Source organism: Melanotaenia boesemani, chromosome 10 (genome assembly GCF_017639745.1).
Source record: "Melanotaenia boesemani isolate fMelBoe1 chromosome 10, fMelBoe1.pri, whole genome shotgun sequence".
NCBI lineage: Eukaryota > Metazoa > Chordata > Actinopteri > Atheriniformes > Melanotaeniidae > Melanotaenia > Melanotaenia boesemani.
The window spans coordinates 23908012-23931358 of record NC_055691.1 but is presented as its reverse complement, the minus strand read 5'-3'; the positions used below and the strand labels follow the sequence as shown (position 1 = coordinate 23931358).

General features: G+C 40.0%; 1 protein-coding gene across 8 annotated transcripts in view; it reads left to right on the top strand.

The window, feature by feature from the left end:
• The window catches only part of tjp1b (tight junction protein 1b), a 60638-nt gene that overhangs the window by 28672 nt on the left and 8619 nt on the right, over positions 1–23347 (top strand). For 4 of the 8 annotated variants that reach the window (XM_041997651.1, XM_041997650.1, XM_041997648.1 and 1 more), the window contains 19 exons: positions 11435–11491; positions 11895–12019; positions 12133–12235; positions 12422–12737; positions 13099–13205; positions 15003–15171; positions 15285–15429; positions 18470–18603; positions 19267–19372; positions 19747–19897; positions 20511–20619; positions 20702–20921; positions 21090–21274; positions 21360–21455; positions 21550–21632; positions 21727–21937; positions 22045–22145; positions 22227–22577; positions 22879–23118. In XM_041997651.1, the coding sequence (XP_041853585.1) occupies positions 11435–11491; positions 11895–12019; positions 12133–12235; positions 12422–12737; positions 13099–13205; positions 15003–15171; positions 15285–15429; positions 18470–18603; positions 19267–19372; positions 19747–19897; positions 20511–20619; positions 20702–20921; positions 21090–21274; positions 21360–21455; positions 21550–21632; positions 21727–21937; positions 22045–22145; positions 22227–22577; positions 22879–23118 (3009 nt within the window). The remainder of the gene's footprint in view (positions 1–11434; positions 11492–11894; positions 12020–12132; positions 12236–12421; positions 12738–13098; positions 13206–15002; positions 15172–15284; positions 15430–18469; positions 18604–19266; positions 19373–19746; positions 19898–20510; positions 20620–20701; positions 20922–21089; positions 21275–21359; positions 21456–21549; positions 21633–21726; positions 21938–22044; positions 22146–22226; positions 22578–22878; positions 23119–23347) is intronic. The other 4 variants (XM_041997655.1, XM_041997654.1, XM_041997649.1 and 1 more) reach the window with 2 other exon arrangements.

The window sequence follows — 23347 nt, the reverse complement described above, 5'->3', positions numbered from 1 at the left end:
ACCCTCATCCTTCGGAGTGACTTTTAAAGCTTACATTTTAAAGATTGTTCAGGTTTAGAGAACTTTGTATCTGCAAGGTTTGAAAGTGCTCTGTTTGCTAACATGTTTGCTGTGTCATGTTATGTGTGTTGAGAATGATGTACAAAGAAGAAAAGTCACAGGTAACAAATGCAGAATATTCCTCTGACAAAGAAACATGTCTCCCCTGAAGAAGATGCACCAGAACGTTATTGTTGGACAAAGTACATTAATACTTTGATAATGACTAATATATTGTATAAACACTTAATCTAAATAATTGCAGTGCTGAAAGTTAGTGTTAAATGATTATCAGGATTTTCAATGCATATTTTGTCCTTATTCAGGTTTTTTTTATTGGATACTTCATATTTTTAAATCCGTTCAGTATCTATTAATTCAAGTAACCAAACAAAATGATCTCAATTCCCTTTTGGTTATGTCAAACCATAAATAAATCCAACACATATCCAACACATTTTTCATATTCATATTTTTCCATGGAATTTACAGGAAAGATGTGTTGGCTATAGTTAGGCGTGTTGTGTAGGTTTGCCATATGTTGTTAGAATAGCTATCCTTGGTCAATGCACATGGGTTACAGAGAAAAATGCAAATGACCCATCAATTCACCACCACTGACAGATCACAAGTTGCATCGGCATATGGTCAACTGTGCTGCCACAAGTTAGTTCAGTGTATTTTATTGCATATTAACTGCAATTTGCTTAAGTGCATCTCATGTATGACTAAACCTGTGGGGAAATGCACTTAAAAACTCAGATGAAGTGTATGAAACTGTACTTACAGTACAGTTTTTTCTGTTAACCTTTTTGCAAATGAGGTTGTAATGTCGCTAAAATATGTATTGTAGCATCAACTTATTAGCATCCAGCACCTTCTCCCAAATTGCGAGATGGAACTTGTAATGATTAACTTTGAAATAACTATTGTCAAATATTAACTATCGTTGTAGCCTATCTATCAGAAATGAATACATAGCTGTGCCGTTTTGATGAGGTAGTCTAAACCGACAGACATGGCTATAGTATGTTATTCTGACAACGTATGCCAAACCATCAACACTGGCAGCTTCTTTTCCTGTAATCTGGGCTGGTAATGCATGAGGTGCTTTTGCAGGTTTTCTAGTATTACTATTATATTTTATTTAGGCTTTAAACAACTTACATATGTAGTAAGTATTGTCCTGGTCTCATCGTTCTCATGTCCTTAAAAACAAAAATGTTTCCAAGGGCTAGCCTTTAAACCCAATGATTAAATCTCACGCTCAGTAACAGTGGCTGAATAGCTGCTGCCTTTCTGGCATCTCTGTTGTTTACTGTTTGCCGCCCGGACACTTTAGGGGACGAGCCGGTACGTGAAAGCACGAATAGTTTACTCTTCTCAAAGAGCTGCAGGGACTGCAGCTGGCCCTTCCCCGTCCAAAAGCACTTACAGAGCCTCATCCTCATGCAGCAGAAGTTCTAGCTCTCAGCTGCAGTCAGAGCAGGACATGTTCAGTTGCCACTGGTTGATCCAGCCCTGGCTCGCCATCAGATATTAATGAAGAGTGGGGTAAAAAAAAAAAAAAAAAAAAAAATGAAGAGTGGGGACAAAAAGATTTAAAAGTTAAAATAACTAACATGTTGTAGATTCTTAATTAGAGAACAGCTGGGATTGGTAGTTAAATTACCTTAAAATGGCACATTTAGGTTAGGTTTTTTTTCTATTTCTTTTTCGACTGTTTTAAATTAAAATGCAATTAAATGCATTTTTTCCAGACAGTATAAATATATGTATATATGATTTGATTCGGTGGTCCACTAAAATCCTTTTGAATATAGAAACAATGTTCCTTTTTGGGCAAATATTGTTATACCATTAAAGTGTGATTAATCAAGATTAATTAATTATGTAATTTTTGTTAATTGAATCCCACCCCTAGTTTTTATATAAAAAGGTATTAAATGTGGCCACACCCCCTAAAATACACACAGAAGTGGAGCTTTGTCCAGTTATCACTGCTACTTCCCAGGGGATGATATCAACATGAAAGGATGGCATTGCACTGTATCATGCAGGCTGTGTTGAACCATAACTTTAGTTTATTTATTTAGAAGGGCCCATCAAAGTCAGTCCACACAGCTGGACTGACAATGGGCAGTTGGGTATCTTGTAGACATCTGAAATGATCAGTCCTATCTCTTTTGTATTCACAGGTTTTTAGTGTAGTGTGGAGCTTTCTATGTGAGACACTGAAGTCAGGAAGTATGCGTTTCTGTAAAGAGTAGTGGAGGTGTGTCCAGGCAACCCTGAAAGCAGCACCTGTATCAAAATGTCATGTTCAATGCTGATTAAAGCAAGTTAATACCAGCAACTATTTTCTAATAATTTGACATTAATTTAAATGTAAATTATTTACGTAATGTTGAAGTAGGGCTGGGTGATATGGCCTAAAAAAAATTTTTTTCATGATTTGAATCAATTTTTTTCTTCCTTTTTTTTCTTAAAAACATATTAAACTTATTAAAAACAATATTAAACTTACAGCTTTGCCAGCAAACTGTGTTTGTTTTATATATTTATATAAATAAATGACTTTGAAGAAAGTAAATAACATCATAACTTTTTCACCATATAAACGGCTTCATAGACGTAAGTAACACTGCTGCATCCGTTGTCTCTTTCCATCTGGATCCTTGTCATACGGGAAACACTGCGGAAATAATTTCTCTGATGTTGGTTGTCCCTTAACGAGAGTTTGTGGGCTGAAGTTGTCTTCTGCATGTCGAAGAGACAGCATTTCTTACTGTGGTTGTATGCACAGCTAAATTGTGACAGCTCACTTCACTGTATATCTGTTAGGGCTTTCAGACAAACACTGTTCTGGTGTGGAGGGAGGGCTCAGTCCGCTGCTTACTGTGTGTAACCACACATATTCTAAAATAAGATCAAGCGGTGGTAAAACTACTGACTTGTTGCTAATTAGTTGCTTTTTTGGTTGATGTGGAAATAATTAATTTGAAGATTGGGAAGCAGAAGGCATTGGAGAGAGCAAACTAAATGTGGAATCTATCACCTCTTCCAGGCTCTGGAAAGCAAATTTAACTCACCCCTCTCTCATCTGTGACCAGGTGTCTGTCAGGCTTGTCTAATTTGATCGTTATCTTTACTGATAAGTAGGGTTTCATGACCCATATGGTCTTGGTTTGGTGTTAGTTCATGTCTTGCAGTGCTGATAATTGTGACATTTTTACAAATATGCTTCTGATGACACCTGATCAGTTTTGAATTCTTCTCTGTAAGATTGTGATTTCACAGCACGGCTTCAGGCTAACTTTTTTTTTTGTCATTGTTTTCTGTATTAAACCTGACTTCACATTTTAAATCCACCATCACTAAATTCAGGTGAGGTTTGATTCATATGTAGGCTCGTTAATAGACAAAAAATGTGCTTAATGATCTATTATATCACCAATCTTTTCAGCATAGTAACAGCTGTTTAAGTTTTCAGCACCTTTGGCTGTATCTCTTTGTATCATTAGGTTCAATAAACATCTCTGACTCCTCACTGCTTCAGTTTGCAACTGTCTTAAAATGCTGCAGGAAAGTGTTTTGTTCATCAGACAATCGTCGTAATAATGGATGTTTCTTTTAGACATGTTTTTTCAGCATTTCCATTCTGCCTATTGATGCTTTGACATCAACAGTGCTCTTACCAGCCTTGTTTTTACTGCGTTCTTTGTGATAGATGCTGTGCATCACGTTGTCCATTTTGTTGTTCTTAAGTCATGGAACCCAGGTTATCCAATCTTTCCTAAAATGCATTTGCCTTTTATTAGTCTGAATATGATGATATCTCTGATGCTTTGTCAGGGTGACTGTTTGCAATTTTATCAAATATAAGGGAAATGGATAGTTTAGGTTACCTCCAGTGAGGGTTCAGGTTGGGGTTCTCAGAAATGAGATTGGGAGTATGTGTTATAGGGGAAAATAGCATAAAAAAAAATAAAAATACATTTTTCATCTTGAATTGCTGGTGCCTTGCACGTGTTTTCTTTTTACCAGTAGCTAGCATGTATAGCTCTCAGAGGGCAGCCTACAGTTTGCACTTTTAAAAGCACATACAGTGCATCAGTCTACAAGAATCTCCTGAGTAGAGCCAGTCAGAGGTAAAGACCCACCCACTGTCTGCCTTTTGATTGGTTCTGACCTTGATAATGTGGGTTTTGGGGGAGAACAAGACACACATACACTGGAAAAACATAAAAAAATAAAATAAATAAAAATCTAGGGGGCGGGGTTAAAAAAAGATGCGGTATGGAAATTATGCTCTTACAGCAGCTGGTTGAAGCAGTCTCATAAATCTCAGAAATTTATAAGTAACAAGCATGCTATAACACGCTGTACTGAAAGTTTAAGAGCATGAGGTTCAGTAGATAGTTTATTTATAATATTTAAATTAGCCATATTGAGTTTAACGTGGGTAACGTGCTGCTCATGCCATTTAGTGGGATAAAATAAAAAATACAAAGTCATTTCTTTTCTTGCTTTGATCCCACTTACTTTCATAACATTACCTGGAACTGAAGCTGCACTGTCAACAGAAGGGTGACATTGTCTTTTGATATTAACTAAATTATATATATCACTTGTCAGTGTGGAAGGGAAAATAAAGCTCTTTGTAAACAACGGGGAATATACCAGTGTATGTGGTTGGCTTATAGTGCAGATGCATGAAGTTCCCTTAGGATGAATTCCCATGTTTGTTCAGTCATGCAGTATGCCCTTACAAAGAAAGCATGCAAGTCCTGATATTGTAAAATGACTCAACTCCTAAAACAAAGCAAATGGACACCACTGGACACAATGTCCTCTAAATACAGCTAGGATGTCTGAATCACAAACGCAGGATTTTAAGGTTGGAACGTCAGATGATGCCATTACCGATGGCTGACAGGCATCACGGTGGTGAGCATCGTTGTTTCGTCACATCTTTATTAGTTAGTATGGTGGGAATAATACAATCCTATTAGATTGTACTCAATAAAAGATGAATAATAATCTCTTCATACTAGTTGAATTTTATACAACATGAGCACAAATGCCCTAAGTGTTCAGGGCAAGAGTTCAGCTCTCTTTAGACAAGACCTTAGCTCTGTTTCCATTTCAGTCTCTCTGCTGCTTATGTAATCACCTAGTAATCACCTTTTTTATATAGATATATTTTTTCAAATGTATAGGTATGTTTATTTATTAAATTGCATGATTATCTGACACATTCCTAAAGACTGATGCTGCATTGTCAGTAGTCATCATTATCATCTCTGCCAAGGCGGAGGTCATTTATTCGGTGGTGTTGGTTTGTCTGTCTGTTAGCAACATAACTCAAAAAGTTATGGATGGATTTTGATGAAATTAGAAACAGAATAAAGGAACAAGTGATTTAGATTTTGGGGGGGATGAGCTTGATCACCACCTGGATCCAGAAATGTTTTAAAGAATTCTTTACTATGGGGAGAAAAGGATAATTTTGTCATTAGAGTTTCTAACTAAATTATAATGATTATAATCATTGGCTAAATAAAATAAAAAAATTACAATGGCTTAGCAGATGTTTGCGCTCTCTGGGTGCCTCAGTTAATTATGCAGCACAATGAATCGCTAAGCTGATTGGTTGATTTGATGTGTTAAATTCAACACTATGAACGTTTGAAATGCAGATTAGAACAAATATACATGCACTGTGCACAAATAAAGAAAAAACATCTGGTTATGGTTGCAGTGCATACTGCAAATGTGCAGTTACTGCAAGGGATTTTTTTAATAGTGACTAGAATATTAGTCATTTGGTTTGTCAATCTGTAGTGGGAATTGATCTTCTGGATAATATTAATAAATATCTAAATTGTGCTTCTAGTTATTAGGTTAAGTTTCAGTATTAAGCTAGTATAACTTTAAGAAGTGGCACTTAAACATGTTCCTAAACAGCCTCCTCTGCTGTGTTTGTGTGCAATTATCTCTGCTTTGATTTCCATTTGTTTATCTGCTTTGTAAACAGGATCATAGTTTGTGTGAAGATCAGATTTCGTCATGGATGTGTTAAGCTGCAGTGTAAAAATGCTAAAGAAAATGTCTTCTTTGTCTGATTTCTGGTCATTGAGTCAAAAGCTCGCTGACACGACAAGTTTAATTTATGCATGTAATGCAGCATACCTGAAGAGGAGGGTATAGATAATGACAGACATTGTGAATCAATTGGTGGACTATGCTCTTGTTCAACGCGGCACCTTGAGGGTTAAGTCCGATACAGCACTTTACACTGCGGATGAAGGTTCGCTAGTACAGAAGAGTCCCAGGCTGTAGCGGAACTGCAGATCCCTCACAGATTGTTGCCAAGCTGGAGGGGATTTGCTTCGATCCCCTAACCGTGTGAGGGGAGTGTATTCTTCAAGAAAGATGTTGCAGAGATCACATATCTGTGTGGGACAGAGGAAGTGTCAGGGAGTAGCTGCGGGGTGTGTTTCATAACCTCTCACCTGTGGTCGTAATTTTTGGTGTCGGAGCTGAGAAAAGAAAGAGGACAGTTGGGCCAAGTCCCTCCCAGCACTAATTGGTGCGGTCATGCACTGCTGCTGATGTGCGTCTGCATGAATCTCCTGTTGGATTTACTGAGGAGTAGCTAGATGTTGAAGACTCTTCTGTCTCTGTCGTTTGTAATGGCCAGGATATGCTGATGTAAGTATCTCTGATGCTCTGCATCTAGCATTTTATCCAGTTTTGAGTACTTGTGCATCAAGCTAAACAGATGAAGTCTTTTAAGAATGCATGTCTTTTATGGCTCTCATACTTTTATGTCCGGCTTAATTTCATCCCTTGACCTTGGTATCACTCTTGCATTGCTGCATCTTTCACGCGACCTACCCTCCATCACAGATCTGCAGTACAGCGTCTGTTCGTGTTATGTGCAGAGTGTCACTTTTCTCTCTGGGGGCCCCCTGACTGGTGGTAAGGCAGGGGCCCTCATTAGCATTTGACTATGTTCTCAGAGGCAAGAGAGTTTAGCCGTTGTCAGCACTCCCCAGCACATCGATTTCACTTTCTGAAGTGATCAATCATCTTATTCTGTTTTTTGCTTCCCCGGTCTTACTATCAGCCACCACAGAGGAGTGTAATCCTCTTGTTTCCTGTGATGGCTGCAGTGCAACTTCAGCTTCAGTAGAGTTCTGAAAAAAATGATTTCTTCATCACTAGTAGTCACTTTTATCTGCTTGATCTTGTCCGGGGCTATCAGAGGGAGAAAATTTGACCTGTGATTTGCCACAGCCTATAACAGATGATATGTATATTTTTATTTTATTTATACAAGTTATTTTGCCAAATTGTCTTTGTTTCAGTCAATCATTAAAAAGATAATCTAAATGTAGTGCCAGACATGTAATTTAGTACAACTCTGTGTAATATGAGTATCGCATGATCATCATTAAGCACCCAATGTTTGGGACTTTATATAACCCCATTTTCACTGCCCTGGAATTATAGAGGAATCTCTAATGATTTACTTCTCTGTTAATGTCCTAGAGGCAATGTGAATACATGTTCCTTGCATCACTGCATCATTTGTTTTAAGTCAGTTCATCACATTTTTTTACATAACAAGAGCTTTTTAAATGTTCTGCAATGTTCATTCTGCAAGTTTCCCTTAAATCACTCTGTTGCAGCTTCACAACGGCAGAATTAATGAGAGCTATTTTTAGCTGCTCTGGTCCCAGAGCGGTCAGAATTGAATAAGGCTCTGCCTCACCCCTAAGCCATACTACAGCAAAAAAAAAAAAAAAAAAAAAAAAAAAATCTATTCTTTGTCTTAAAATTGAGTACCCCACCAAATTGCCTCTGTTCTTTCTTCAGATGAAATATGATTTTTTTTCTGCTGAACAGAGACTTAGGAAATCCAAACTCCTTTAATTTTAATGATACTTTAAAGTGAACACAAAATGAGATGGCATTTTAGTTTTCCTTTTCATGAACTATGCCAGGTTAGTGTTGTGGTGGTAAAACATTGATGTAAATCTTGTGTTTTATGTGCTTCAGATTTTGTGTTTGGATAAGCATACTGCTCTTTGCAAATCATCTGAATGCTTGACTTCACCAGTGAGGAAATATGTGTTTAAATTCTGGTTTTATGATAACTACAGAATCCAGAAAGTGAAGAGGAAGACAGATGTAATTGCATGACTTGCCAAAGTTGTTTTGACATTGAAGCAGTGAGAACACACAGAGAGGTAGCTAATATGTGCTACCAGTAGGCAAAATTTACACTTGTATAGTCTTCAGCCTGGACCAGACATTATTATCATTGATTTATTATTATTTTTTTTCATCACTAGCCTACAGCTGACTTCCTGTTAAAAACACTGAGATGTTGACTAAGCTATAAATGTGGTTAATTATGCAGAAAAACATGATTGGCCGCTTTTGTTTATAAGTAAAGCAGCTGGTTGAATGTGACATTAATAAATCTACATAGAATATTGGATCCATTTTAAGCCATAACATGACCCAGAAATTACTACAATGACAGTAGATTGAGCTTGCTTAGCTGTGCGTGTTGGCATGACGCTCTCAGCATAACACCAGTACAAGAGAAATACTCAGGCTGCTCCATACTGGACCAGAGTGTTTTCATCTTCACCTCCTGGGAGAGTTTAAAAAAACTCGTATTTTTTGTCTGTTTTTTAGCTGGTTGACGTGTATATAACGATAGGGGATAACGGACACCTAAGCAGGTGTGATTGGCATATTTTACACTAATCATTATTTTAATCTTTAATCAGTAATGATAATTACTTAGTTGCAATAGATGACCGATGTACAAGAAGAAACCAAAAGCTTAACACTGGTTAAATGTTATGACATAGATGCAGTAATATTTGACTCTACAGAGGGTTATTGATGATAATTATCACTTATGTGTTGATCCAACACAGTCCTTTTTGACCACTCTTTAATGCTTTCCTGTCCTTTCCCAATTCTGAACTGTGTTGTCCATCTGTGTAGAGTCCATCTGTGTTGTTATGCTGGCTCCCAAGTTGCCTGGTTGTAATCCCCCAAGCATGACCCAACCAACATGGTGTGTCTCTGCTGTGGAGCAGGTGCCAGCCCCGGCTCTGGCATGTGGTATGAAGCTCCTCTTGGCACCAGTCATTTGTGGCCACAAACGGCGTTAGCAGTTAGACTAAAATTCATCAGTCATTGAGTGTTTGTGCAGCTTTACTACAAACCATAAATACAAGTAATTTAGGGTCTTCTCAGCTCACTGAAATGATGAGATGAGAGATGAGATGTTGATTCTGTGATTGAATGAACTGCTTGATCAGTGGATGTTCAATGTTTTTGGTTCATTTCTACAATGGATGATGTGTTTAAAATGATAATTAAATTGACTTTTATGTTTACAAATACACTGGATCATGTGTTTTCCGAACCTTCCACCATTGAGAGGAACCTTAAGACATGTCCTGAAAATGTCAGGCCACTTGAACAATGCCACACTGTTCCCCCTCTGTTACCAGAGCAACAAGCTCTGTAGGAGAAGAAAGCAAAATTACATCGCTTCAAAGTGGAAGGTGTGTGTGTGTGAGAGAGAGAGAGGTACTGAAAGAATGGGGGGGGGTTCCACACTGCAGGACTGTGCTAAATCTGCCTCTGCGTTTTTTTTTTTTTTTTTACTTCTTTCAGTAAAGTTTTCATTCTGCTGTTGGGATTTTCTTCTTTATTAATTTTGTTTGTTTGCTTTGATCGAGCAGATTAAGTATTCTCTAAACATATTTTCTAGATGAGAAAATCACATTTCTTGCAGCCCCACTGCAACACAGGGCTTAAATATTACACATTTGTTTGTGTACATTTTTTCTTTTTTTCTTGATGCATATGAAGAATTCTGATAGTAAGAACATCAACTGGAAACAAACCTTTTCAAATTTATCAGTTTGATGGAAAACCAGCCCTCAATTTAAACTAGATATCTGAGCTCTTTGCATCAGCAATCCCTGCAATGCAGATCAAGAAGACACAGGAATAAATCCTCCTGCCCAAAGAGCCAACTTTCCAAGGAAAAATCATGCCCCTGTTTTCACCAGACTTGTTGATATTCATGAGCCCCCCCCTTCTCTCAGTTGCAGTGTATTCAGATTAAAGGCCAGGGGGAGTTCCCTTGTTGGAACTTTTGTTCACCCTCCTTGTGTGTGTTTCACCATAAGCTGCTTTAGGGGTTTGTGACTGTTGCTGCCAAGTTAAGAACGTCTGGGACCACTTGTGGCGATTTATTTAGCTGCCTGTATTCCCAGACGCCAGCTGATGTTTGGCACTTGGCCGACAGGTCATAACAGACTTTAAGATGATGTGCTGAAGGAAGGTCTTAATGTTATTCTAATGTGAAATTTGTTTGTTCAAACTGTAATTTTATAAAAAAATATTTGAATCATATTTAGTTCTAGGTGTTATTTTCACTCTTTGTTAGCATTTCTGTTTGAAGTCGTAATGCTGTTTTATGAATATTAATCAAAATTATGAAGTTGCAATGACAAGAGGGAAAAGTGTTACTGGATATTGGCTTAATCTATTAAGGTCACAGACTTTGTATCAGTTCATGTGACAAATGGAGTTATTGCTGTAGGTGCTGTGGTATGGGCTGTAATTTCCCCCAAAGTATGGGCCTGATAATATTTTATATGTAGTCATTGAATGTCTAATGCGTCATGAGATCGTAGTGGAGGTGAAATGATCCAGACGCAGAGATAAGATGGAGCATGAGCAGTGGGGTGCAGAGGACAGCGTTAACAGCTGAATGAGTCGACCTTCATCATATCTTTGGTTGGCAAAGTAACTGAGGTTGAAGGCTTTAATTTTAAGGACCCTGACAGTATAATTCTGTTATATCTATCAGGTTGTTTTCATTGTTTTGGTCCTGCTATAAAGGAGATAACTGTGAAAGCTCGTAGTGTAAGTGATTCCTGCTTCTTGTACATTTAAAGGGGCTAAAGTTGTGGAAAATGTACTATTATCATCTTACATAAAGGTTAAAAACACTTGGTGTAGATGCTGTTTGTTTCTCATTTAGGAGGACACTGGCTGGAAGTCTTAATTGCAGTATTTGTGTGGTTTTTACTTGCTGTAAAAGCAGGGGGTCAGTTAAGTGTTTTTTGCACTAAAGGCAATTTCCTGACTTTTCCACTTGTAATTGAAGTCTAAAATGACTGAAAACAGAAATCTTTAAGACTTTAGATAAAAAAAAAATCATATGTCCCACCTTTGACCTGATTGACATTGATGCCAAGAACACCTTGTTTAGTGTTTTTTTTTTATATATGAGCTGAGTCAGAACTTTAGTGGTAAACATGGTATTTCTGTCTTTCAGAGTGCAGCAATGGAGGAGACAGTCATTTGGGAACAGCACACAGTAACACTACACAGGGTAGGTGTCTGTTTTCCTTCTCTTACTCTCTGTATCTATCACTATGGAAAAAAGTCCCAGTTACAAAATCTCATTTTCCAGCCTGTTAAACTGTGTTTTTTTCCCACTTTTCCCACTTCCTTTGTATTTTCAGGGTTACATCTTGTAGGATATAAGTTCACTTTCACATTTAACAAAATGCTAAAGCCACATTTGTGCAGAAAATTGGCCACTAGTGCATGACTACTTGCATTGTTCTCCAGTCTGTTCAAACAGATGTGGTGTATAGCAGGCCTTTTGTTATACTGGAGGTCTGATTTGCAAACAGTGGTTTAGTGACATTTGCACAGACTGATGTAACTTTGTTTCCGCCTGCCTCTCAGACATCTAAATGAACATCCTAATCTGTGTTTCCTCCATGTAGGCACCAGGGTTTGGCTTCGGGATAGCCATATCAGGAGGTCGAGATAACCCTCATTTTCAGAGTGGTGAGACCTCTATTGTCATCTCGGACGTGCTGAAAGGAGGTCCAGCAGAAGGCCTACTGCAGTAAGATTTTTGTTTCTTTGCAGCCCGAACAGATTTCAAGTTTTGGTATTGAATTACTCTGCCCACTCCAGAAAGACTCCAGTGTGTCTGTTCCTGCTGTTTTTTGTCCATAGGGAAAATGACAGAGTGGTTATGGTCAATGCCGTCTCCATGGACAATGTGGAGCACGCGTATGCTGTCCAGCAGCTTCGCAAAAGTGGGAAAATTGCCAAAATTGTGAGTGTCAGGTGCTTCAGTGTGTGTGAAGGAAGGAGGTCATGTGTATTAACATGTACGGTGTTCAGACTTGTTTCATATGTTTGACAATTGACTAGAAGAAAACGCATGTTATGGGGGAAGCGATTGCTTCATCTGAAGTGACTGGCTGTCAGGCTGATCTCAAATCTCATTTCCTTTGGCCAGACAATCAGACGAAAAAGGAAGGTGCATGTCCCCATGGGCCGCTTAGGGGAGAGGGAAACTATGTCAGAGCATGATGAAGAAGAGGACAGCTATGAAGAAGAAATATACGAGATGCGGAGCGGACGCAGTGGTGCTTACAGTGGCGTAGGCGGGGCTATGGGCAGACGCAGCGGCCGGAGTAGTGGGCGAAGGGACAGGGAACGTGAGCGTAGCGGCTCACGAGAGAGAAGTCTCTCCCCACGCTCAGACCGCCGCTCACACAATCTCCCCCCACGCCCTGCCAAGGTCACGCTGGTCAAATCTCGTAAAAATGAAGGTGAGGCTCACAAAGTCGGGGATAGAAGTGACATCAGGAAATTTTCATGGGCTTTTAAAGCGTACCAGTGGCTGTTTAAACAAGAAAATCTCTGGGCATTTTATTTACACAGTTATCACACAATCTTCGGAACAGAATACTAAATTAGTGTTGGTTAACAGCCAGAGTAAATACAACTTGCCAACCTCAGCAAGATCTGAGTAAACTCAAATAAATCTAAGTAAAAGAGCAATTAATCTTCTTTAATCAGTAGTGTTAATCCCAGTGGGAGCAGCAGCTGTCAGCAAAGAGTGGTCAGTGTGGTGTGGTCACATGAACTCTGTGCTAACATTGTCTTTGTTGCTGTCGTTCACTTTGTAAGCAGAATATGGCCTGCGCCTGGCCAGCCACATCTTTGTCAAGGACATTTCCCCTGAGAGCCTGGCAGCCAGAGATGGCAACATCCAGGAGGGGGATGTTGTACTGAAGGTGAGGCGAGTGAGAGAATGTTTTTTCTTTTATACTGTGTTAGAGAATTGACTTGTATTCATTAAAATTCTAGTGTATGGTTTCCCCCTCTATGGTGTTGCATAACAACAGATCAAATCAGCTTAATGCAGCTCACATTCACATTTAGGAAAACATGTTGTTTACCTGTGAGGAAGCAGATTCCAAATTAATTGCATTTTTGGGGGCCACAACATGCCCCCAAATGTAATGAAGTTTCCTGTAAGCTTCCAATGAAATGTGTAAAATTTAGTTTTGAATTTGATGGACTTTTGGATAAAATTGCTTCCACATCTCCACCTATTGAGGCTGCCCCAAGTCTGCACCTCCTGAATCTTAGCCTTAGCATTACCCCAACAGGAAGTTGGTCATGTTGCCTGAAAAATGCTTTTTTTTTGTTTTTTTGTTTTTTTTTGGATGAACATTACATTTTCACAAACGAAAATAGAAAATTTGGTGGGTACAGTTTTAAGTCTTGTGTGATTAAAAGTAACTGAAGACTTGAACTTTCGTCTGCGGGCATGGGCCTTATGGTGGGTTCCAGTTGTCGAGCTGTCGAGAATATGTGATGTCATTACCAGATAGTTGGCGTTCAAGTTGCACCAACTCAGAAAAAATGGACGCCTCCAAAGCAGCCAGTGTGTGTGCATCTACAAATCACACAACCATTGTAAAAATGTGCACCATGACAACAGCAGCCAATGTTGGTGATAATGATTAATAAACCACACAGAGTGAGGTGAATATATTTTTATGAACAAGCCCGCCATAACAACGTAACTATCGATGACAACAACGCGCTGCTGTTTACAATAGAAACTTAACAGACATTAAATTTCTAGTAAAGAATTTTAATAAAGACAATACTGTACTACAAGTGGTACTAGGCACAGCCATCTTTAAATCTGGAATCTCTGGGTCCTCTAAAACTTACAAGTTTGCCGTTTGGGAAAACGAGATTATTTAGTCATTTTTGGCAGAAATTCCTCGGAATTCTGAGTTCCGGGGACAAATGGAATGCAAAAATAGTTGAACCTCCCATTTTAATGTTTCGCTGTGAACAGCTCCCACATTCAGCAACCAGTCTGCACCAGTTTGAACGTGTTTGATGACGTGTCTCAACCTGAATGCATTTACATGTTAATATTTGGTCAGTGCCATAACTCTACCCACTAGCAACAAGAAGCACCATGTTTTTTTTTCCAGATTACCTCAACAAGCATATTAATTTCATCCTTGGTTAGAATGTGATTAAAATGATGCTTCGATCTTCGCTGTCATGATTCTAATTCTTCCTCTAAAAGATAAATCTTTTTCCATGAGACAGGAAATTGCACTTTCTCAGGACTGCATTGAGCTACACTGCATCCTGAATGTTTGTATGTCAGCACCCACCTACAGTCAAAGTGCCACCTAGTGGCCATGAGAAGTCAGCCCACTGTCAAAGCATCCTTCCATTTAGATGAACACATCACCAATGAGATCAGAACTGTATGGACGTGTCACCAGTAGGTGTACTGGGGTGTTAAGCCATTTGCAGAGAACATGATGTATATGGATTTTTCTTCTGTCATGACAGAATGAAGACTGTTAATCACTGCAGCTTTAATTTACTTTAAATCCTCTGTGTGTAGTTAATTTACATTTAAACCCAGACAGAGACATGCAACTGCTTAATTACATAAATTATAAGAAAATAGCAAATTATTTTCCTTTTTTTTATTCTAAAGTTGTTTTTGTTGTATCATAGCAAACACTTTCTTTTTCCAATTCTCTCAGATTAATGGCACAGTGACAGAGAACCTCTCCTTGATAGATGCCAAGAAGCTGATAGAAAGGTCAAAGGGCAAACTAAAAATGGTTGTTCAGAGAGATGAGAGGGCAACCCTGCTGAATATCCCTGACCTCGATGACAGCATTGCTTCAGCCAACGCTTCCGACAGAGATGGTGAGAGTGATGTTCCGTGTTGTTTTCGGCCACAGTGTGTGCAGATTAATCGTCAGACATGTCAGTGTGTACATCAGAGTTCAGTTTATGAACAGCAGCTTTTGTTTGATCAGACATTTCAGATATCCATTCTTTGGCATCCGACCATTCCAATCGATCGCATGACAGACACCGCAGCAGCCGCTCCCGCTCTCCGGACAGAAGATCTGAGCCCTCAGACCACTCCAGACATTCACCCCCACAAATCAGCAATGGCAGGTAAAGATCAGTGATGCTCATACATTTGTTTTAAGATGTCATTAAACAAATGCAGAAGTTGGAAAGGAAACAAACTGAATCATTCTCATTTTAATTATAAATTTGTGATAATATATGTGATGTACATTGATTCAATATCGCAACCAGAAATTCTTATTTTGATGTGATGAGGAAAATGCTGATATCCAAAAGTATGGTGTGGTCACACTGTACTCACTCAGTTATTGTAACTAAGTTAGAAAAATATGAAGTTTGGGGCTCTGAATGGGAGTAAAGTTTACGCTATGTCCTGTTTTAATGTATATAAATACAAAAGTTTTTTTTTTTTTCTTTTACATTATGTGAAACATTTGAAGTGGCTGTATTGTGCTCATTTCAGGCTAATTTATTTTAATATGTGAGTCCACAAGAGCAGGACATAATCAAGCATTTTTCACAAACCCCTTTATTTCATATTGATCCTCTCCGTATGCCCTCAGATCAGCCTCTGTCAGAAACAAGCAGACTGAGACTCTTCCGCCCTGAGCTCCGCCTCCCCCAATGCAGGCTGCCTCTGATTGGTCAACTGCTGGGAGTAGTTGTTGGGAGTGCGCACTGTTTTTGTCATATATAACACCGGCAGAACTTGTAAACAAACCGAAGTAATATAAACACTCAGTAAACAATGTCAACACAAAACATACAGCCATACTTGTTCGAGTCCGAATTAAGCCCTGAAAACGAGAGTGAACAACTTAGCAACCCGCAGCAACGAATGCAGCAGGTTGTATCTGTTAGGTATAAACTCTGCTTACCAGCTATAGTCCGATCTAACGTTGTTTGCCGTCCTTCACTATTTGTACATGCCCAGTTAATAGGTGTTCATGTGGCAAATGTACCACAATGCCAACAGAGGTGGAAAACGTCTGCTGCCCAGAGATAGATAAGCTAATGATGCTATTTGCCAACACTTTATGCATTATTGCGATATAGTTAGCTGTATTTGTAGCCACTCCGTGTACATCTACTGCTTCAGGTGGATAATCAGCTGGGTGTTTTTAGCCTGGTTGTTACGTTTCCATCTACAGTGTTGTTCACTAACTTTCTGGTCATCATTACATGTGTGTTACCTGCTGGTAGCGATCAGGTAACGTACATGTGGGTTAATTCCTTTAGTTTGACTGTTGCTCACACACTATCAAGACACAACATACAACTTATTTGGTTTAACTTACAGATTGTGTCTCAGGATTGGAAACACGGTCCTTGATTGTAGGAACAGACCCTCCTTTCAGCTAAAGCCTGGTTGCAAATCCCTCGTTGTACCGGCCCTTATTCAGCAGTCTTCGGTGAAGTGCCGCTCACAAATTGGCGCAACTCTGTAGCTGGCTCCCAAAAACAAACTCCATCCATTGCTGTCTAATCGTTGTTTTCTTTGGGAATTTAAACAAATGTAGCTTTCCCTCAAAGCCGAAGAAGCTTTTTCTTGTGTCACATGTTGACACTGAAAACATAGCAGTGTCTTCCGCCTTACACTGAGCAGTGAAGGTGGATGTGCCTTTCTCCTCGTAAACAATCTAGAAAATCTGGATCTTTTGTCTTCTCAATGCTCATGCTTGTGTTGATATCATCTTCATTAAGCTCTTATGATGTTCTAATTTCATCTGAGACCATCACTTTTAAAGAGTTAATAGCAAAGTTGTCACTGTTTTACAATCAAACTGCAAGTCAGTCACAGTTAAAACCAGAGAGGCAGTTTGAATCTCTGTTTTGCTGTGTGTGAAGGTTCACTGCTCTTTATTCCTTATGCCAGCATTGTTACTTAATAGGGACTGACTCTGCTTTTCATTCCTTTCATACTTAAACAGCTGGAGAATACCGTAAGTTTGGCACCATTTCTCTTTGTAGAAATGCAGGTGTAGTGCTAGTAGTGCAGTCCATAGAATAGATTTAAACTCAGGAGTGGAGGCTTGACAATAATAAGTGGCTCTAAATTCACCGCCATCACTCACAGAGAAATCATAAATTTGTGTCTGGAAGATTTGTGTTTATATGTAAATAGCAAACCATAACTTGATGAATCTTATCAAAGTGATGTTTTACAGCATCAATTATTCAGTGATGCTGCTTCTTGAGATGTCAGAGTCCTATGACACGGGATCTCTGTGTCTCTTGAATATTTGGTGGCTAAAACCACCTCCAACTATAAAGTAACAACAGATCGTCTGCACCCAACTGTGTGAACACTTTCTCCTTGTACATGTGGTTCAGGTTTTTCAAAACCTTTTGTTTAAATGTTTATTTTTAAGAAAAACGTGTAGGCCACTGGAGCATTTGTAATTTATTTAACAAATTTAAATAACAGGAAGAACTTGTTGGAACAGGATATTATTGTTTATCTGAACTTGATCTGTGACCTGTGACCTTTTCTCTCAGTGAAGGAATTTGACAGTTAGAAGTGGGTCGGTCTCTAGGATGGGCTGAAAAGATCGTTGTTCCTCTGCAGCCAGTTTTAAAATAAAAACAGTACTTTGACATCAGTTGTGGAGGCGAGCAGCCATGTGAACCAGAGAGCCTTCAAGAGGGACCTACCTTATGGCACCTGGTTCCCATTAGCTCCATAAATGATTTGAAACATAAGACTTAGAAAACAAACTGAAATGTTGGCGACGTTTACAATTATCCCACTCATAACTGGCCAGGGTCACATTTACATAGTCTTAATGTTTTAAAGCTGAAAATAAAACACAAAGGATGCTGCTGTGAAGCCAGAACCACATGGTGAAATTCACCTGGAGGACAGAATCCACTCTGACACCACAGATAAGCTGCTCTAAAAATAGAGCAGAAAAGAGTGGACAGGCAAAGAGATGACCTTCAAGACTAAGATGCAGCCTTGTACTCTAGCTGTTCTTCCATCAAATTTCATCCAGCACATCTCAATTTCCCATGTTGCCGTCAAGCTTTACATCTCTAGTATGCATAATTTATGATTCAATATCTTTTTTTTTAGAGGCAAATTCTTCAAAAAAAGTATGTTTTTTTTTTTTATCATCTTCAGTCACAGAAGTCGTGACGATGATCGGATCTCAAAGTCGGCTTCAACACCAGCGAAGCTAGCGGAGGAGATTCCTCTGCCCAAACCGAAGGAGGCGGCCATTGGAAGAGAGGAAAAACAGCTCCCACCCCTCCCAGGTCTGAGTTTAAGGCCCTTATTTCCCCTAATATTTTTGTGTGAAAGACATAAGCTGTAAATCAGTCAGAATTTGAAATTTGCATCTATACTTGTCTGACTTGCCAGCAAATGGGATGCCGTTTATTTCTCTGTCACCTGTTCAGAAAATTGAATAGCTTCAGCATAGCAAAATTAATTCTGGTTTAAACCGTTTTTTTTTTTGCCCTTCTTAAAAGTGCAACCACCAAAAAAACTTCTAGATCTAGATGCCTGCTGAGTCTGGCTGAGTTTGCCAGGAGCCAAGTGAAAATAAACCAGATGAGTTGATCGAGTCTGACGTTCCTCACCAGCCTGCAGCACTCTGCTGTCTTTCTGTTTGACCTCCCAGCTAAGGACACACTGCCCTGTGTGTGTATGTGTGTGCACAAGAGCCCATGTGATAATTTGAATGCTTCTGCAGTTTTTGTTTTCCATTAGAGAACTTATTCCTAGTCCTAAATAATTATCTTCAGTATTAAGTTAGGGTGATGTTTGGAGTATGGGTATTTTGCCTTCATTTTATTCAGTTATTTCCTTTAAATTTCCTTTAAATGCTCTGTCAATTCATGCATCTGCATCATTATCATCATTGCATGCATCAACTATGAGCCTGTTTTTTTTTTTTTGTTTTTTTTTTTATTCAGAGCCCAAGCCGGTGTATGCTCAGCCTGGACAGCCAGATGTAGACCTGCCAGTGAGTCCCTCTGATGCCCCAATGCCAAGCGCTGCCCATGATGACAGCATTCTAAGGTAATATTAACAGTATAGTAATATTACATAGCTTTTGAATAGACAGCTTTCCATAAAGTGGTTTATAAATGCCTTGGAGCTGTAGTTTTTAAGGTTGTTTATAAAATGCTTTTGTGTATATGCTGCCCTCAGTTTTCAGTGTAATTTATGCTGCAATGCATTTGGTGTTTTTTGGGAAATGTGTGTTTGTTTGCTGGCAAGTGGAACAACATGATACACAACCATTAGTGTTTGAAACCGTTTCCTCTGGTTGTGTTGTCTACACAACAACAAAAGAAAGCTCAAGATACCATTTTACTATTCATAAAATAAAAGGAGGGACCAAATGGTGACCCATAAAAGGAAAGTAATTTAGCAATTTTCTTTGTCCACAGGCCAAGCATGAAGTTGGTAAAGTTCAAGAAGGGGGAGAGTGTGGGTCTGCGGCTGGCTGGGGGGAATGATGTGGGCATCTTCGTAGCTGGAGTGCTTGAGGATAGCCCAGCTGCTAAGGAGGGCCTGGAGGAGGGTGACCAAATTCTCAGGGTGAGAAACTTTAAGTTGAAACACAAGTTTGGGGGAGGGGCACAAACAAAAAAGAAGTAGATTGAAAGACATTTGTTCAAAATATTAAACTACAAAGATAATTTGCATTTAGGGGATGGCAAAGGTAATGTGGATATAAAGGCTTTCTTGTTTTGCCATTGGGCAGCAGATAGTGTCTGTATACAGCAGTTTGTCATAGGAAATACTGTACATCCTCAAGCGTTCCCTTTTTTAATTATTGTCTTCACACACTAGCTGCTCCAAGATTCCTGTATCATCAAGCTGGTCTCTTAGCACTGGCCCCAAGGGGGCAAACACAAAAACACTATTTCCTCTTGCTGTGTTTGCCCCATTCCTTCACTGTCATATATCATGCTGTTTATACCTCGTTCTCTTTAGTGTAATGAGGAATGACTTAAGTTCTTTCAGCACAATAAAACCTGCAGTTTCCCGGGCAATCCTGTGTACAGGAAGAGCTATTTGCACCTTTTATCTAAACAGAGATTTACAATTTCCGTCATCCCCTCCACATACAATGGAGGTTTAACTTTTAAGTTCAAGAGAAAATCAATGTTATTGTTTTCCAAATTAAGAATAATTTCTCGACTTTCAGGTAAATAATGTAGATTTTGCAAACATAATTCGAGAGGAGGCGGTGCTATTCCTCCTGGATCTTCCTAAGGGCGAAGAAGTCACAATTCTGGCTCAGAAGAAAAAAGATGGTAAATGAATCAATGAAACACTAGATGAGATTCTGTTGGTCAGATTGTTCTGGTGTTAATGGCTTCCTGTACTGTTCTTCAGTGTATCGGCGGATTGTGGAGTCCGATGTGGGGGACTCTTTCTACATCCGGACACACTTCGAGTATGAGAAGGAATCTCCATATGGGTTAAGCTTTAATAAGGGCGAGGTGTTCCGCGTAGTGGATACCCTCTACAACGGCAAGCTAGGTTCCTGGTTAGCCATTCGCATTGGCAAGAACCACCAGGAGGTGGAGAGGGGTATAATCCCCAACAAGAACAGGTGAGGGCTTCCTAATTTTCCTTTCCTAATTCCTAATTTTAGGGCTTCCTAGTTGTATTAAATTTCCTATTAGTATAATTTACCAGTAATGGCAATGTTACGATTAGCTGCATATGTGAGCCTGTATTAGAACAAGGGCCTCTTTGTCTTTCTGTTGTTAATGAACAGAGCGGAGCAGCTCTCCAGTGTGCAGTACACGCTCCCCAAAACGGCAGGTGGCGACAGGGCGGACTTCTGGAGGTTCCGTGGTCTCCGCAGTTCGAAGAGGAACCTGAGGAAGAGCAGAGAGGACCTTTCTTCCCAGCCCGTCCAAACAAAATTCCCAGCTTATGAGAGAGTTGTACTGAGAGAAGGTGAGGGATCTGAGCTTGTTAAGCTTTATGTGACTGACAGGGCAGTTTTATGGATCTGTTCATGTTTTGTTGTCTTTTTGTGCAGCTGGCTTCCTAAGACCGGTTGTGATTTTTGGACCCATTGCTGATGTTGCTCGAGAAAAACTCTCCAGGGAAGAGCCAGATCTCTTTGAGCTTGCAAGTATGTTTGTAAATATAATTACACAAATTGTGTAGCTGCAGAATTAAACATATATAACAAAAAACTCACACATTTATTACATATTTCTCATCAGAAAGTGAACCAAGAGATGCAGGAACAGATCAGCGGAGTTCAGGAATCATTCGTCTTCATACCATCAAGCAGATCATTGACAGAGTGAGAATTCATCTGTCTATAAATGTGCTTAAAGCATTTCATGAAAAAGAAACATTCTCAGCCATTCCTTGTGTCTGTTGTTTATCCAATGAAGGACAAACATGCTTTGCTGGATATCACCCCAAATGCTGTGGACAGGCTGAACTACGCTCAGTGGTACCCGATTGTAGTCTTCCTAAATCCCGATAATAAGCAGGGTGTGAAGAACATGAGGACGAGACTTTGTCCAGAGTCCAGGAAGAGCGCCAGGAAGCTTTATGAGCGAGCCATTAAATTGAGGAAGAATAATCACCACCTGTTCACCAGTAAGCAGACAGTGTCTTAAAACACCATAAATTGAAAACGTAAATTGCCTGTTTTACACGTTTTTATTCATCGTCAAGTGATTATTATTGAAACTGTTTTCTCTAAGCAACCATCAACTTGAACAATATGAATGATGGGTGGTATGGTGCTCTGAAGGAAACCATCCAGCAACAGCAGAATCAGCTGGTGTGGGTGTCAGAGGGCAAGGTGAGATAACTGGCAGTGATGCTTGAATAATTTTTGGGACTTTGTAAGCTGTGGCACCGACAGTTTCTCTGCTTTTTCCAGGCGGATGGCACTACAGAGGATGACCTGGACATACATGACGACCGTCTGTCCTACCTGTCGGCACCAGGTAGTGAATACTCCATGTATAGCACAGACAGCCGCCACACTTCTGACTACGAGGACACGGATACAGAGGGTGGAGCGTACACAGATCAGGAGTTAGATGAAACTTTGAATGATGAGGTGGGTCTGCCCACGGAGCCTGCCATAACCCGCTCTTCAGAACCTGTGAGAGAAGACCCCCCTGTGATTCAAGACACCCCTGGGTACCCTGGTTACCAGCATGCTGTGCAGCCTGACCCATCCATCCGTATAGACCCTGCTGGGTTCAAGATGGCCGCTCCACAGCAGGTAAAGTTCTTGTTTAGCAATAGAGGCAACTGGCTGTGCTTGTTAAAGATGGATGCAAATCTAAAGTATATGAGGAATAGCTCCTTTGTATTCTGTGTTGTGTCCTGACCGTTAGAATTAAATGTCCTTTGCTAAATAATAAACGTGTTTTAGAAGCTACGGCTATTCTATGTACTCTTTGCTTTTTCTGGCTGGTATTAAGACTGAGTGTAAGGAAGACGATCATGGTGTTAGGGGTAAGATGTACTTTGTGTGCCCTTGGCAGGCTGTGTTATAAATGTCTCTTAACAATACTTCACAGCAAGGCGAGGCTGCTCTGCCCATGCCCTCGTTGCCTCCGACGGCGGTAGCTTCCCCTGCTGCTGAGCAGCCTGTACAGCTAGAGGGTGTGCACCTAGAGGAGTCGCCTGCTGCAGCCGCAGCTCCTCAGGCTGACTCACTTAACAGCCCCAGCCCTGCCCCTGAGCTTATTCAGCCCCCTCCACCACCACCACCACCACATGAACCCCACCCGTTTGGACCACCCGGTCCAGAACCAAAGGTACCCGCTGTTTCACCAGCCACTCGGACCGGGCCTGGGCCCCAGCCTGCTGTTTTAACTGCCTGTCTTCTCACACATGCTTTCCACTCGCTCTGCATGTCATGCCCACACTGTGTGACTCACTGAGCCCACTGTGTGCCTCTGGCTCCCAGAGAAAATGTGCGACACAGTAGTCCACATGCACCACAGTGGGCTGGGAGACCAGAAGGACTGGTACATCTGGGTCTCT